Source organism: Lynx canadensis, chromosome E1 (assembly GCF_007474595.2).
Source record: "Lynx canadensis isolate LIC74 chromosome E1, mLynCan4.pri.v2, whole genome shotgun sequence".
NCBI lineage: Eukaryota > Metazoa > Chordata > Mammalia > Carnivora > Felidae > Lynx > Lynx canadensis.
Window position 1 is genome coordinate 14169473 of NC_044316.2, and position 13580 is coordinate 14183052.

At 44.6% G+C, this 13580-nt stretch overlaps 1 protein-coding gene across 2 annotated transcripts in view; it reads left to right on the forward strand.

Moving 5' to 3' along the window:
* The window catches only part of SMG6 (SMG6 nonsense mediated mRNA decay factor), a 230319-nt gene that overhangs the window by 49416 nt on the left and 167323 nt on the right, over nt 1-13580 (forward strand). For both annotated transcript variants that reach the window (XM_030296755.2, XM_030296756.2), the window contains exons 9-10: nt 326-387; nt 7077-7222. In XM_030296755.2, the coding sequence (XP_030152615.1) occupies nt 326-387; nt 7077-7222 (208 nt within the window). The remainder of the gene's footprint in view (nt 1-325; nt 388-7076; nt 7223-13580) is intronic.

Genomic DNA, 13580 nt, shown 5'->3' on the forward strand with positions numbered 1-13580 from the left:
TTTCATTTCCATCATTGTGGGGCCAGATTGGCTCCTAGTTCTCAGAGAGCTGCAGTCATCACTTCATTCCCTGCACAGAGGCACCACTGCCAGCAGAGGGTGCTGTCGGCTCACCGAGCCTGCTGTCATGTTGGCTCAGCTGATCAGCAGCTGTTGGGCATGTGCCCTGGGTCTGTTTGAGACATTGGGCATGTTCATTTGGTTCCCATCCCTAGTGCCCACCCCTTAGACCCTGGCCAGGTTATTGTGTCACTAGGGACTCTGTTCAGTAACAGGAAACTGGGGAAAGTTTAATTGTTTTCTCCTCTCTCTTTTTCCCATGCAGCTGAACAAAAGGTTCATCCTCAGTTTTCTCCATGCCCATGGGAAGCTGTTTACCCGGATTGGGTAAGTGTGCAGGATGTTTATTTTATTTTCCTACATTACAAGTCATTTTGGAATTTAATATTGTTAGCAACTAGACTGTGTTTGTAACTGAGGGCACAGGGTGTGAATTCTTAGAGGGCTCCACCTTCTCTTCCCTTCACTCACTCTGCTCATGAAGTTTGGGAAATTTTATTCTGCATCCGTCTGTCTCTTCTTTCTCTACCTTTACTAAAGCCCCCTTTAAACACCCATCCCCCACTGCTAGTCCCTCTGGTTTCTCTTTCCCTTGCCTTTCAGCCCAGCCCCTAGTGATCTCCTTAAGGAAGTCATACTCAATCCCAGGGGTCCTCCTTAGGGAGACTAGTGTCCATTAATTTTCCCTTAAAGAGGAGGGTAACATTTGCTTTCCTCTAACATTTTCTCTTCCTTCTGAACCATACCCCTTTCTTGTCTGCTCAGGCTCCTGCCCCATATTGCTGATCCCTGTAAATGCCGAGATTTTTCTATGGTTTCCCCATCCGCCATGGTTTTACATATAAATCTCAGGGAAAGTGGTGTGTGCAAAACCCCTGTTACTTCACGCATTAAGTCCCTGGAAAGAGATTAGGTTTTGAGTATTCCTTTGGTGGACCAGAGTTTTTCCTTGCTGTATAAAACTAGGGATTCTAAAGTCTGATGTATGCCTGCATACCAGAATTGAGGTGTGTTGAGGGCCCTTATAGTCGAGGAGAGGAATAAGTGGCAGTGCTCTCTGATCAGTCTTCTACTGCGTTTTAGTATTTTCTGAATTGGAGGTTTTATTAGGAGCTACCCTTTGAGGTGGTATCTTTTGGATTATGGATCCCCCAGGTTGTTGTTAGTATTTCCCTCTCACTTTCTGCCATAACCTTCTAAGTTTATCTATGATGCTCTAGAACATTTTCCTAGTGGGAGAAGCTGAAAGGCTTTGTCCCGTTTTAAGAAACACTATTCCATGGATGGTGAACTAGAAAGTGTGCTTATTACATACTCATTTGTCATCAACCTGGGCAAGAGTGACAGTGATGGCCAGCACAGGGGGTACTCTTGATTTTGAAATCACTTGGGAAACCTAGAGCAGTGCTAATAGATGCATCTCTAGTAGGAGAACTAAGTGTGAAGTAATTCACTCGTGAAAAGGAAATCAGGTGTGTCAGTAGCTCCTCCCCACCCCCCCTCCCCCCCACCTTGTAAGCTCTACTCTGGCAGTTTTTACTCAACACTGTTGTATCCCTAGTGCCTGGGATACGGTACCTACAGCACATATTTACTGAATGAATGAGTAAATCTTTACAAGAAATGGATAGGTTGTGAAAGACTAGAGAGAAGGTTCCTAGTGTTCTAGGAGGTAATAGTAGACCCAGTCCAATCACCAGTGAGTCATGTAAAGCTACAGTTACAAGGTAGGCAAGATGATACCAATATCGTTTCATAAAATTAACCCATCATAGCAGGAAATACTGTTATGCTGCACCTAAAATCGGAACTATGGTTCCTTATCTCTTTGTTATCTTTTTTAGTTATCATTTTAAAAATCTTTCTTTCCCTTACTACCTTTCCACTCCATATTTCTCTCCTTCTCTCATTTTCCTGTGTTTTTTCTTTAAATGTTCATGTACCGTGTTGTTCCAAGTCAGTATTTTTCAACCTTCATACCGTTGATATTTTGAGCCTTAGAATTCTCTGTTGTTGGAGGCTGTCCTGTGCATCGTTACGATGCACATCTTATGATGGTTTAACAGCATCCCAGACTTCTACCCGCTCCATGCCAATAGTGTCCCTTCCTCTTCTCACCAGTCATGATACTTATAAATGTCGCCAGACAATGCCACATGTTCCCTCCGGGGAAAAAAATTGCTCCTGGTTGGGAACCACTGTTCTGTTAGAGATTTTGGCTAAAGAAGTTATAAATCTTGGTCCAGAACGTAGAAATATTTAGGATATATTTTTGTCAGGTTTAAGTATTAGGTAGAACTTTACTTTTGTTGTCTTTAAAAATTCTCATAGATATTTTGGAGGATGTCAGGGAAAGAACCACAATAATGATTTAAAAGCTAGAAAATAATTTCTGAGAGGAGAAATTAATCTTAAGAAAATTAAGGTAAGGGGTGCCTGGCTGGCTCAGTCAGTGGAGCATGTGACTCTTGATCTCAGGGTTGTGGGTTCGAGCCCGATAGTAGGAGGAGAGATTGCTTAAAAATAAAATCTTAAAAAAATTAAGGTAAAAAAAAAAGGTCTAGAGACAGCTGTGGGGTACCCTAACTGTATTTAAATATAAAAGAGTCATAACCAGATAGTTTTGATTCCTGTGGGATGACAGCAAGAGAAAATAGGCTTATGTTACAGCTGAAGAGACTTGGTTTAGGTGTAAGACAATTTCACAGAGAGAAGATGTTTGGGAATTTTCTTCTCGGGAAGCCTTTGAAAAAGAATAGATTATCTCATTTGTCAGAGGTGGTTTGTTGTGGTCCAGATTATTTTTCAGGACCTCTTCCATTTTTGCATGTAACACATTCTGTTGGCAAAAAGATAAGTCCAGTCTAGTTTCACCTTCATAAAAAATGAGTTACAGTTGTGTTCGCATAAGGAAAATATATGTAAATTACAGGCAGTCCAGCCCCCTTGATGAGTATTCTTCTTGTGCAGACCTAGAGGTAAAAGAATTGAGCCCCATATTTATTCTGGAAGGCAGAGACAGAAGTAACTTCTATTGGGGGAAAAAAGAAGTATAGTAGTCTGTAAGACTAGAAAAGCAGGGAGCCCAAACCACACACAACAACATGGACTGGTGCCTAATTACCAAGAAGATGTGAAATGTGGGAGGCGTTGAAAACGAATTAAGAGTGAGGAGATTGTAATGGGGAGCAGCTGAAGACACATCCACTGTCCCGCCTGCCTTTTGAGAAAAGCCCCGGGGTTATGTTGCTCTCCGGGCTTGTGTCTTCTCTGTGCCAGGTGTCCCAAATGGCATCCATATCTGCTTGAGTGCCTACTGTGTGCATCATGACCCTCCTTCCTCAGTGTCCAGGGGAAAAGAGCATTAGATGGCCTCAGGTGCCAACAAGAGTTGTTTTTTTTTTTTTTTTTTTTTTTTTTAACCACTGACTAAATACAAGACCTCGAGAGGGAACAAGTCAAAGCCTCCTTGGACTTCAGTTTCCTTATCAGTAGTTTAAATAGATGATGTCCAAGGTCCACTCCAGTCCTTAATTTCTACAGCACTATGAAATTTTTTTCCTCTTGTTTTTACCCTGTCACATGGCTTAGTTTTGTTTGTTGTTGTTTTGCTACTGGATTGCTCCTTATCTTGTTTAGTTTTTAAAAATTAAGTTGAGAAAAGTTAAGGAGCTTGATTCTTTTCTGCAGAGAGTGTCATCTAGCCCCTCTGTGTTCCTCAGCATTGGAGAGGTTGGGTCCTGCCCAGTTAGTCACTGTCTGAGTCACTCCCGATTTAGGTCCCAGCGTTGTCTGCAAGACAACTTTCTTGAAACGGCCATTCAAATGAGACAAGGTGTCTCTAGAGATCATTTCAGAAAGCAGTCTGTAAACACTCATCCTGAAATTTATTGTATCTTCTGCAGTTTTTAAGGATAGGGACCGAATCCTCTCAGGCGCAGGAGAGGGATTGAGTCAGGGATCCCATATGGTTCCTCACAGACACTTGCTTTCCTGGTGAGAGGCTGATCAGACCTGCGTCTTGACTCCCCTGAGAGAGGTTGGGAAGCCGGCAGCCTGTGGACTTTTGATTTGTGACAAATAGAATCATTTTGCCTCCCATTATTGCCTTGGTTAAAGTTACCACTTTAACTTTTACTTACTTGCCTAGTCACGCTGTTTGCACAACTTCAAGGTCTCTTGGAATTCAAAGCCTGATATATTTATTTTGGTCTTTGAATTGTGAAAAATGCAATGTTTATGTCTTGATTTATTTTTAAAATTATAAATGTTTTATATACAAAGGCCAGACGTATTCATTGTAGGGAAAATCTATTTACTGCCTATAGTGCTCGGTGTAAAATACTAAGAAAGCCCAACAAGAGAAGAAATAAAAAATTGCCCATATTCTCACTATCCAGAGATAACTCTCCATCCTTAACACTTGGCATATATTTTTATCTTTTTTTCTATACATATCCCCCCCACATTTATTTTTTTTTTTTTACAAATATGCTTAACAAGGGATATTAAACTACTTTAAAACTGTTTTCATTTGATATATATTGAACTTACCCCCACATGATTAAAAATGTAATACAACTTTTAAAAAATAGAATTCAGTTATATGGATGTGCCATCTTAATAATCGGCTATTGTTGGGCATTTTAGGCTGTTTCCAATTTTTTGCTGTTATAAATTACCATCTTATGCTTTCTGTCTTCCTCCTCTGCTGCTACTGTTGCTGCTGCTTTTATAATTTTATAAAACTTTAAACATAAATTGTATGTTGTATTTATCTCCACTTTAATATAATTCTTGTTCTGTGATATGGGTGGAGCAAAGAGAAACATAAAACTGCTTACAGGTAGTTTGAGGCCAAAATCAGCAATTTAGTGACAAAATTGGGAACTAGAAACCCTGTGATTGAGTCCAGAGGAAAGATCTTTTATCTGTGCGTCCCTCAGTTACTGCCTGAGCTGATGTAGTCTGAGTGGATTCATCTTCCTTCTCGTAGCTCAGAATTGAAGTATTCTAATTTATATCCTTATGTATTTGATGTTTACTTTTGTTTTAATCATGTTGAACTAGTTGAAAGGCAAAGGGAGGATTTTATTGTAATTAAAAAAAAAAAAAAGATGTGGACATTTGACCTGGTGCTCGTTTGAGATTCCAGTCTGACCTAGGGAGTTAATGGATCTGTTTCAATTTCCACCCCAGGGAAGAGGCTTCCTCAGACACAGCTTCGAAGCAGGACTGTCCCACGTGACACTTCTGTCATGTCATTCCGTGCTGGCTCTCTACTGCTTTTCAACACGGAGACACATGGCTCTGAAACTTGCCCATTGTGGCTGCTTTTCAAGCAGAGTGAACACTGCTATTCTCGTAATGAGAAGTGCTAGCCCCCTCCCCACCTCCAACCAGAAAGAGTGCTGCACAGTGTCAAGATTTAAAATGAAACCTTTGTTATAGCCCATGGGGAAAAATGGATCCATTCCAGCCCCAAACATATCACTCTCTGCCATTCCAAACCTACCAAGAGTTTTAATGGTTCTGAAACTTCTGGAAGGAAAAACAAGGTTCTTTTTTTTCCCCTCTTGTTTTTTGGGGAGGAGGGGCACTGAAATGGCACGTTGGGGAAAAAAGCAAATACATGGCATGTTTTGTGCCAATGAAAATGAGGACAGCTCAGCAGAGAAGGGAACTGAAGTATAAACTGTAATTGACCCATAGCTGTGGCATGACTCCTGGGTACCAGGAGGTCAGTAATAGGAGTTGCCATCCAAGGGCAAGGAATGAAGATTGCTAAAATGCCAGAAAGCTCTGGAGCTTCTTTCCTAACCCATGGAGGCTACTATTCAGTGGGGAAAGGGCCAAGGTTCAGGTGAAACCAGGAGCACCTTTCTCTAGGACCTGAAACTGTTGTATCTTTTGAGAAGGATTCCCTTCCCTGTGGCTTTCCAGAAGCTATTTATTAATCCCGCCTGGAGCTATTCCTCACCCCCACCCCCCTACCCCAGTGTACCACAAGGAGTTTGTTTGTTTGGGGGGGGGGGTGGGGGTTGAGGATGGATAAAAGATACTTTGCTGACCACGAATTGTTCGGCATGGCTCTAAGGCCCATGTGCCTGGTTTCTCTCTCTAGCACCAAGTCTGAATTTGCTTTTTATTTTCTGAGGACTTGGGCTGTGGTTTGTTCGTGTTGCCAAAGGAGCTCCAGGCATGCACCACTGTTTGGGATCCAGTGGCCACATTTGGCAAGCAGTGGTTTGAATGACCTCTCTTTAGGAGCCCTAGGTCACTGGCTGGATTTCTACCTCCCTACATTACAGGCTCTTCCTGTATTGGGAGTGGCAGTTGGCCAGGGCATTATATTTCCACTGGCCTGAAAACATACAGACCCTGATGAGCAGAGGCTTGTGAGAGGGAGGAGGACAGCAACACAGGAAAGACTGAAACACATCATTAGGGCCCTTGGGCTAGGGATTCTTCAAGGGGAAGTTTGGGATCCTTAGGTGGAGCAGTTAGTGCGATAGCACCTGAAACACAGCAGCAGAGCTCGGTCTGGTTTCCTGAAGCGAAGCCTCGAGTGAGGACTCGCTAGATTCATGAACCTCTTTTTATAGAATAGTTTTCATACCAGAGAGTTTGGGGAATATGTAGGTTTTAGAGCTTAAAGAAAATTCGTTCACTGTTCACAAAAACCGATTGTTTCACAGAGAAACTTTGACTTCAGCTTGAATCCACTTACTGCCAGGGGTTAGGAAATAGCATACCAGAGCATAATAACTCAGAGCAACTTATCCAGAGGTTGAGTTGTTTCCATCCCTGATCAATTCTTTCTCTTAAATGTGGTCGCCACCTTAGGATACCAGGAAGGTTTGGGAAAGAAAACGTCCTAGGCATTAGTTGTCTGCTTTGAGAGAGACACCGTGGGATGGGACGGGGGGGGGGGGGGGGGGCGATTTTGTGTGTGCGCGTACACGCCAACTGCTGTTGGGCACATACCTCCCTGAATGAGCTGGCTGTGTTTGTAGGATGGAGACATTCCCTGCGGTGGCTGAGAAGGTCCTCAAGGAGTTCCAGGTGTTGCTGCAGCATAGCCCCTCTCCAATTGGAAGTACCCGCATGCTGCAGCTTATGACCATCAACATGTTCGCTGTGCACAACTCTCAGTTGAAAGGTAAGGAATGTCTCGTTTCTTTATCTACACAGGTAAAGATTAATCTAGCTTCTTTCCTATGGTACCATATCACTCCATTCACCTGATACACACACACACACACACACACACACACACACACACACACACACTTCTCTATCAGTGTCTCTCCGATTTTCAATCTACTCTCTGAAATCTGTATGACTCTCTAGTGCTTGGGTGGGATGAAAGGAGGGAATCATGGGTATGGAGCTTAATTTGCAAACCCAGAGATGCTGTTGCACATCTGGCCATGCTGAAGGCAGCAGCAAGGCCTCTTGGAGGCTGCAGACCCAGAGCCTCTCCCAGGGGAGAGGCATTGCTGAAATGTTTCATTGCAGAGACCATACGCTTGGCAGGGATTGGGAATAGCTGTTTCTGGACTCATGTACCCTGTTTGTTCGATATGGAAAAGTCTAGTTCCCTATGGGCTATCCCTTGTGGGAGCCTGCCAGGGAGTACGAACAGTGAATTGATGAGCTTTGGTGACTCAAGCTGGAAGCACAAAAATCACCAGGCCCAGAATTTGGCTATCATACTGGTGTGCATTCTGAAATGCTTTTCTGAACACTGGGGTTTTTAACACTGGGGAGGGAGGGGCTGATTGGCAGGAGTTTTAAATGTTCTGAGGACCAGGTCACTGTTGAAGGATGTTACCAGGATCCCTCCCCTCCACCCCACTTAGGTAAGGATGATGTGGTTTGACTTGACAGAGCTATGCAGCGTGAGGGTGATATTGTTTTGTGTGTTTATTTGGTCCATGCTGCCAAAGAACCGTTTCGGAGCATTGACAGAGACGGTTTGGTCTCAGCGCTTGTTATCGGAAATGCCAAGAAGTGGGATCTGTCCCGTGCAGACTCTGTTGTAAAACACACCTGGCCTTTCTGGACAGAGTGTTGCCAGTTCTCTTGTTATATCTCTTCTTAGTGCTTTCTCCCTCTGAGGTGGATTTACTTCCCTTCCCATTTGTGTTTGGGGGTTATGCTTCAGCTCGCTGGTGTTGGGGGGTGGGAGTGGATTTCTCCCCAGATGAGAGTGTATGCCACACTTGCCCCCGACACTTGGCTCCTCCTGGGACACTCTGCAAGGTCCTCTGCTGCTCCGCCTGCGTTTTCAGTCATATCTGAATCTTAGAGGATTTTCTCATCTTGTGCTGCCTGCTACAGCATTTAGAATTCCCAGCAGAAGTCGAGATGCAGAGGCTTGGGTGCCTTTTTGAGGCTGGCTCGTTATTTCTGAGAACACCTCTGAGGAAGCACGCACTCCTGAGGAGGCAGCGGGAGTTTCCAGGAAGGAGGAAATAAAGTTTGTGAAGTGCTGTCATCGTGAGGCTTGAAGTCCAAAGGGGAGGGGGATTGATTCCCTCACCGTTGCTCTGCTGGTTCTGTCGAGTGGGAGGCTCACCAGACTCGGGAGATGCCCTCCTGTTTATTTTCCTGCTTCCCTCCAGCAGCAACACGGAGTTCAGGGAGTTGCCTGTCACAGAACTGCAGCCTCTGCCAAGGTGTGGTTCCGGCCTCAGGTGACCTGTGGTCTCAGGAGGTGTGAATGTAAAGGACCTGCAACTGTTGCCTGTGAAGCATCTGTTGTCAGCAGCTTCTGCTCCGTGAAAAGGAATGCCTTGGCCTTTTCATAGGCCACGAGTGAGTCCTTTTCTTGTAGCTGCTATTACGTAAAGGTTAAGAAAATATGGGTGAAAGGAAGGTGAGATGGTGAGAACGGAGAAAGAAGAAAATAGGTGGTTCTCCCATTTCAGGCCGAGGTTCTTTTTTTTAGGACTCTTCCATCCGTGGTCAGTCATAATGAGGACCCGCTAGCCAAGAAGGACATGTCAAAGCCTGTGCTTGACTTGAGACCCTTCTCGTTTCTGGCCTCGTCCTGACGCTCACCTCCATGAGGCAGCTGGGGCCAAGGGGAGTAGGAGCGGAGGTGGTCAGAAGCTCCAAGAGCGTTTCAGGGAAAAACAGCCCGGGCCACAGGATATAACACTCAGCTGGGACAGAGAGCTCTGCGGACGTGCTGCCAAGTACCCGGTGTGCAGTTGAGGCGGCCGTCCAGACCCCACTGTGTGGGCTGCCATTGGGAGAGGGGTGAGCAGAGCACTCAGCGGGGCTGGTTGGTGGGAAGATGCACTTTTCCATTTCCCAGCACATGAGTCATCTTCTCTGGGCCCCTGTGCTGTGCTTGCACGGACAGTGGCAAGAGGGGGTGTTGTGGCTGAGTAGCAGCATCTGTGCCGGGGGTGGAGAGGGAAGGGGGTTGGGGACAGGGTAAAGATTTAAATCCTTCACTAATCAGCAGCAGTTTGAATCACATTTTTATGAGTAAGGAAGTGATAAATCAGCCCTGAGTGTTCAGCCCGCAAGTCCTGTCAGCTGGTGCCCTTCTAAAGGCTTCTCTCCAGGCCAGTCTGCTTGCTGTCAGAATCGCCACCCAGACACGGAACCCTGACTGTCTGAGACCGGGAAGCAAGGGCCTGATGCTGCCTGGCCCTCCCAGGTGCTTGGGGTCTTGGTGATTTGGCAGTCACTGCAAGTTACAGAACATCTGGGCCATCATTTTTCTTTCCATTCCTTCTTGGACATGTCCTTCTGGGTGGGTGTTTGCGTATGTCAGTTCCTGGACTCTGTGGAGAAGGAACATTCCAGCCTGAAGCAGAGGTGATCTGTGGCCCCCAAGGCAGTCGCGATCCTTTCAGTCTGTGCCTGGGCCTTCCTTGTAGATGTGGTACCTTAGGAGTGTGATTTGAAGAGCAACAGGGACGTCCTTACTAAAAAGTATGTTCTTTGTTAATGCCTCTAATTCATTTTGTGTGTCTGTGTATGTGTGTTCAGTGCCACCCTTGTATTGCTCTCCTCTTCAAAATACCAATAGTTGAGGGATAGAAATGATACTGTTACTAACTCTGTAGTGTGATTACTTTTTAAATGTGCTTTCCTTGTGGTCAAGAGAGACACAAAACTGTTTAAAAGCTTTGGATGCCTCCCAAGTTAAAATGGAGGAGAAAAACTTAGCAAGTGGTGAGTTAAAGGCATCTTTCCCCTTTTCCTAGGTTATAGTTTACCCTGGCGCTCAGGAAGGTGGAGGATGAAGGTCAGATTTGCCCTCCTTGCACAGGGGAAAATAAATTGAGTTTTGCCACATCATTTAAAATCCATCTAAACTTTCCGATCTCAGCATTGATCTTCAAATTCGCGGGTTGAGGGATGCCTGGCTGGCTCAGTAGGTGGAGCACGCAGCTCTTGATCTCGGGGCTGTGAGTTCGAGTCCCATGTTGAGTATAGAGATAACTTAAAAATAAGATCTTAAAAAAAAAAATGCATGGGTTGAGGGCCATTGGTGGGGGGAGACCTTTATCTCCTCCTCTCATATGGACCCTTTGCAAAAATTCTGCCTCAGTGGAACTATAGAGTCTAGAATCCTGCACAGAAGTGATTGGGGACAGATGAATTTGAAGGATGTTTGGGGGCTCTTAGCAAAGTGCCTGCTATTTATTAGGCACTAAGCCTTTGTTGAATGCATGGATGAAGGCGGCCATAGTTCTGGGCAAGCCAGCTCTCATTGAACAGTGTGTTCCTTACTTGGCCCATGTCCAAAATTGTCCTTTGGCGAGTGATGGGTGGTGGTGAGATAGGTGGTTCCCAGAGTGATGTCACAATTGGTAATGTCTCTACAGCATTCTTGAGCCTGAAGGGAGAAATGGGGCTTCTCCACGTGCCTCAGCATTTAACACTTCAGTGGCCATCTGACTGACTGACGTGATGCTGGAGGGTGAACTGTTGATCTAAACCACAAACACTCCAAGAATTTTAATTTTTTTTAAATTTTGTAATTTAAGGAAATAAACTGGAGTTTCTTGAAGAGGAATAATTGAAGCAACGTTTGTGGTAGGGCATCACTGAAACCCATTGCATCCCCCATCTGTGCCCAATTTGGTCCAATCTGGCCTCCCCCCCCTTCCTTTTTTTTTTTTTTTCACCCCCTCTTGGTCTCTCTCTTTTTAAAAAAAAAATATGTTTTATAATTCCTGGAATCAAAACCATCTCAGGCACACACTGTTTTATTTTACTGTATTATTGGATTATACTTCCTATAAATCATTGGATGTTATTCATTGGCCACCACTGGAATAACTTCCCTTTTCTGTGCCCTGGCCCCCTCTTTTTCCTCCTCCTTTTCCTCCTCTGCCAGTTCGTAGACTAGGCCTCCATTTCAGCCCTGCAGAAATGGTGCTCTGGTGGCAGCAAGAGGGCACCCAAGAGACACTTCTTGTGTGTGCCGTCGGTGCTCCCTGCTTTTAGCGAACATGTAGGGGCTGGGATTGAGGTAGGGCTGGACTGGCGTTATCATTTATGCTTGCTCTTATGGTTTGTTAGGAATCCTAAATTGGAGGCGGTAGGGGGAGTGCCACATGTGTGTCTCCAAAGGGATGGAGAGTCACAGCTAGGACCGATAGTGGCTAACCTAGGTGTTGGGATGCTTGAGGTGGAGACCCACCCCTTCAGGCTGGTGTTGTGTATGCAGATTGAGTCTAGTTGAGAAGTTTGCTTCACAACCAAAGTTCCTTTGATTTCCAGCTACATCCACCTTACAGCCCTTGAGTACAGCAGTCTGCTCCTCTGTGGCGGTTCCCTTCTGTCTGAGTCTCTTACCAAAGCAAAATGTATGAAGTGCCTAATCCTCTGCTTGTCAGAACAGTTGTACAGGAAATCCACCTTTCATAAGGGGTTAGGCTTGAGTTTAGCTGTACAAACTGTCCCTCTCATTTCTCCTTCTATATCTCTAGTGCTAGAAGCCCTTGGGCTTTTTCTCCTAAAGGATCTATGGGTAGATTTCTCCAGGTAATCAGCACTGCCTGACCTTCACTTTCCGAACTGCTCAGTTTAGAGTAAATTAACAAAGAGAGAGCCAGCTTAGCCAACAAATTTATGTGAGAAATAGATTTGAAGGTCAGAAGAGGCTAGGCTTTAGAAGGCAGGCCAGAGGAGGACACGTCCTTCAGCTATGCCCTCTATCCCTCTGGGGGAGATATAACTATCAACAGGTTGCTTAGCACAGCCTTCTTCCCTTAGAATTCCCTGGAAAAGAGGAAAAGTTAAAGAAGTGAGTATGTCAAGGGACCTCCCTATCTTTCTTGACTCTGATTTCCAGGGTCCTTGTTTTTAGAACGACTGTTACTTTAGGCTGGGAAAGAGAAACAGTTATGAAAAGCTAAAGAAATGAGAAAATTCAGTCATATCAACAAAAGTAAGCCTCTTATGTGTCAGTTGAAGAAATGATTTCTGTGTTTGCCCCAGTGTGACACTGTGGGTTGGTGTCTTTGGTTCTTTGGTTTGGAGTGCTGACGTGTAACATCCCATCATAACCCGGGAGCTGAAATGGGCCAGATAGCTCATCTCTCCTGCCGTTTTACAGCTTCCCAATTTGATTTTCTTTTGCTCCATGAAGAACTTGTTCTGAAAGGAAGACATTACTGACCGGAATGTTGGCAGCAGGACTCCCAGCTGCCTTTCCTGAGTTCTCTTTAAGCTTTTCCTGGGGAGAAAAATTCTAAATGGGTAGGTTACAGGGGACTCGGGACAGATAGGTACTATGTGTTGAAGACACAGGGGAAGTAGGTGTGTTCTGGGGATGGGGTTAGAGGGAGTAAGTTGTACTTTGTATCCTAATCAACTAGATGATGGTCTGAGGAAGAATTGTGGCTTTCAGAGGTAGTGACCAATAACGGCAACAACAAAACGACACCGCGTTAATACTTGATGACATTTTATAGTTACTATGTATGTATTTTCATTTGATTTCTCCTATCAGCTGTCTGAGACAGGTGGGACAGATATTTTGTAACTTACTTTATAGATGACCTGAAAGGGAACAGAAAGTTTTAGTAACTTAATCAAGGTTGCATGGCTGTAAATTACATAAATTACACCCAGGTCTTAAGTGTCCAGCCTTCCCTATCAGAAGACAGAAAAACTTCCCTGGACTTAATTGAGACAGTTAAACAATGAAAGCATCCCCTGATACCCTGCCAAAATCTGAGCAGCTGCTGTTCTTTGATGCAAAAAGTGATCCTGGAGTCTGATTTGAGACTGAAGAGGAGCAAGTAGAGATGAAGGAGTTGGGGGGTCAGAATTCTCCTAGGCTACTTGAGCCTCTAGTGGGACCACGGATAGTAAGCTGGCAGAAGGATATGGTTTAGGGATATCAAGATTGTTGTTGAGGTTCCATATTTACTACTCTCATGGATAAGAGGGAATCTCCCTCTCACAATGGAAAGCATTAAAAAAATTTTCTTTAACGTTTATTTCTTTTTGAGAGAGAGACAGAGTGAGAGCAGGGG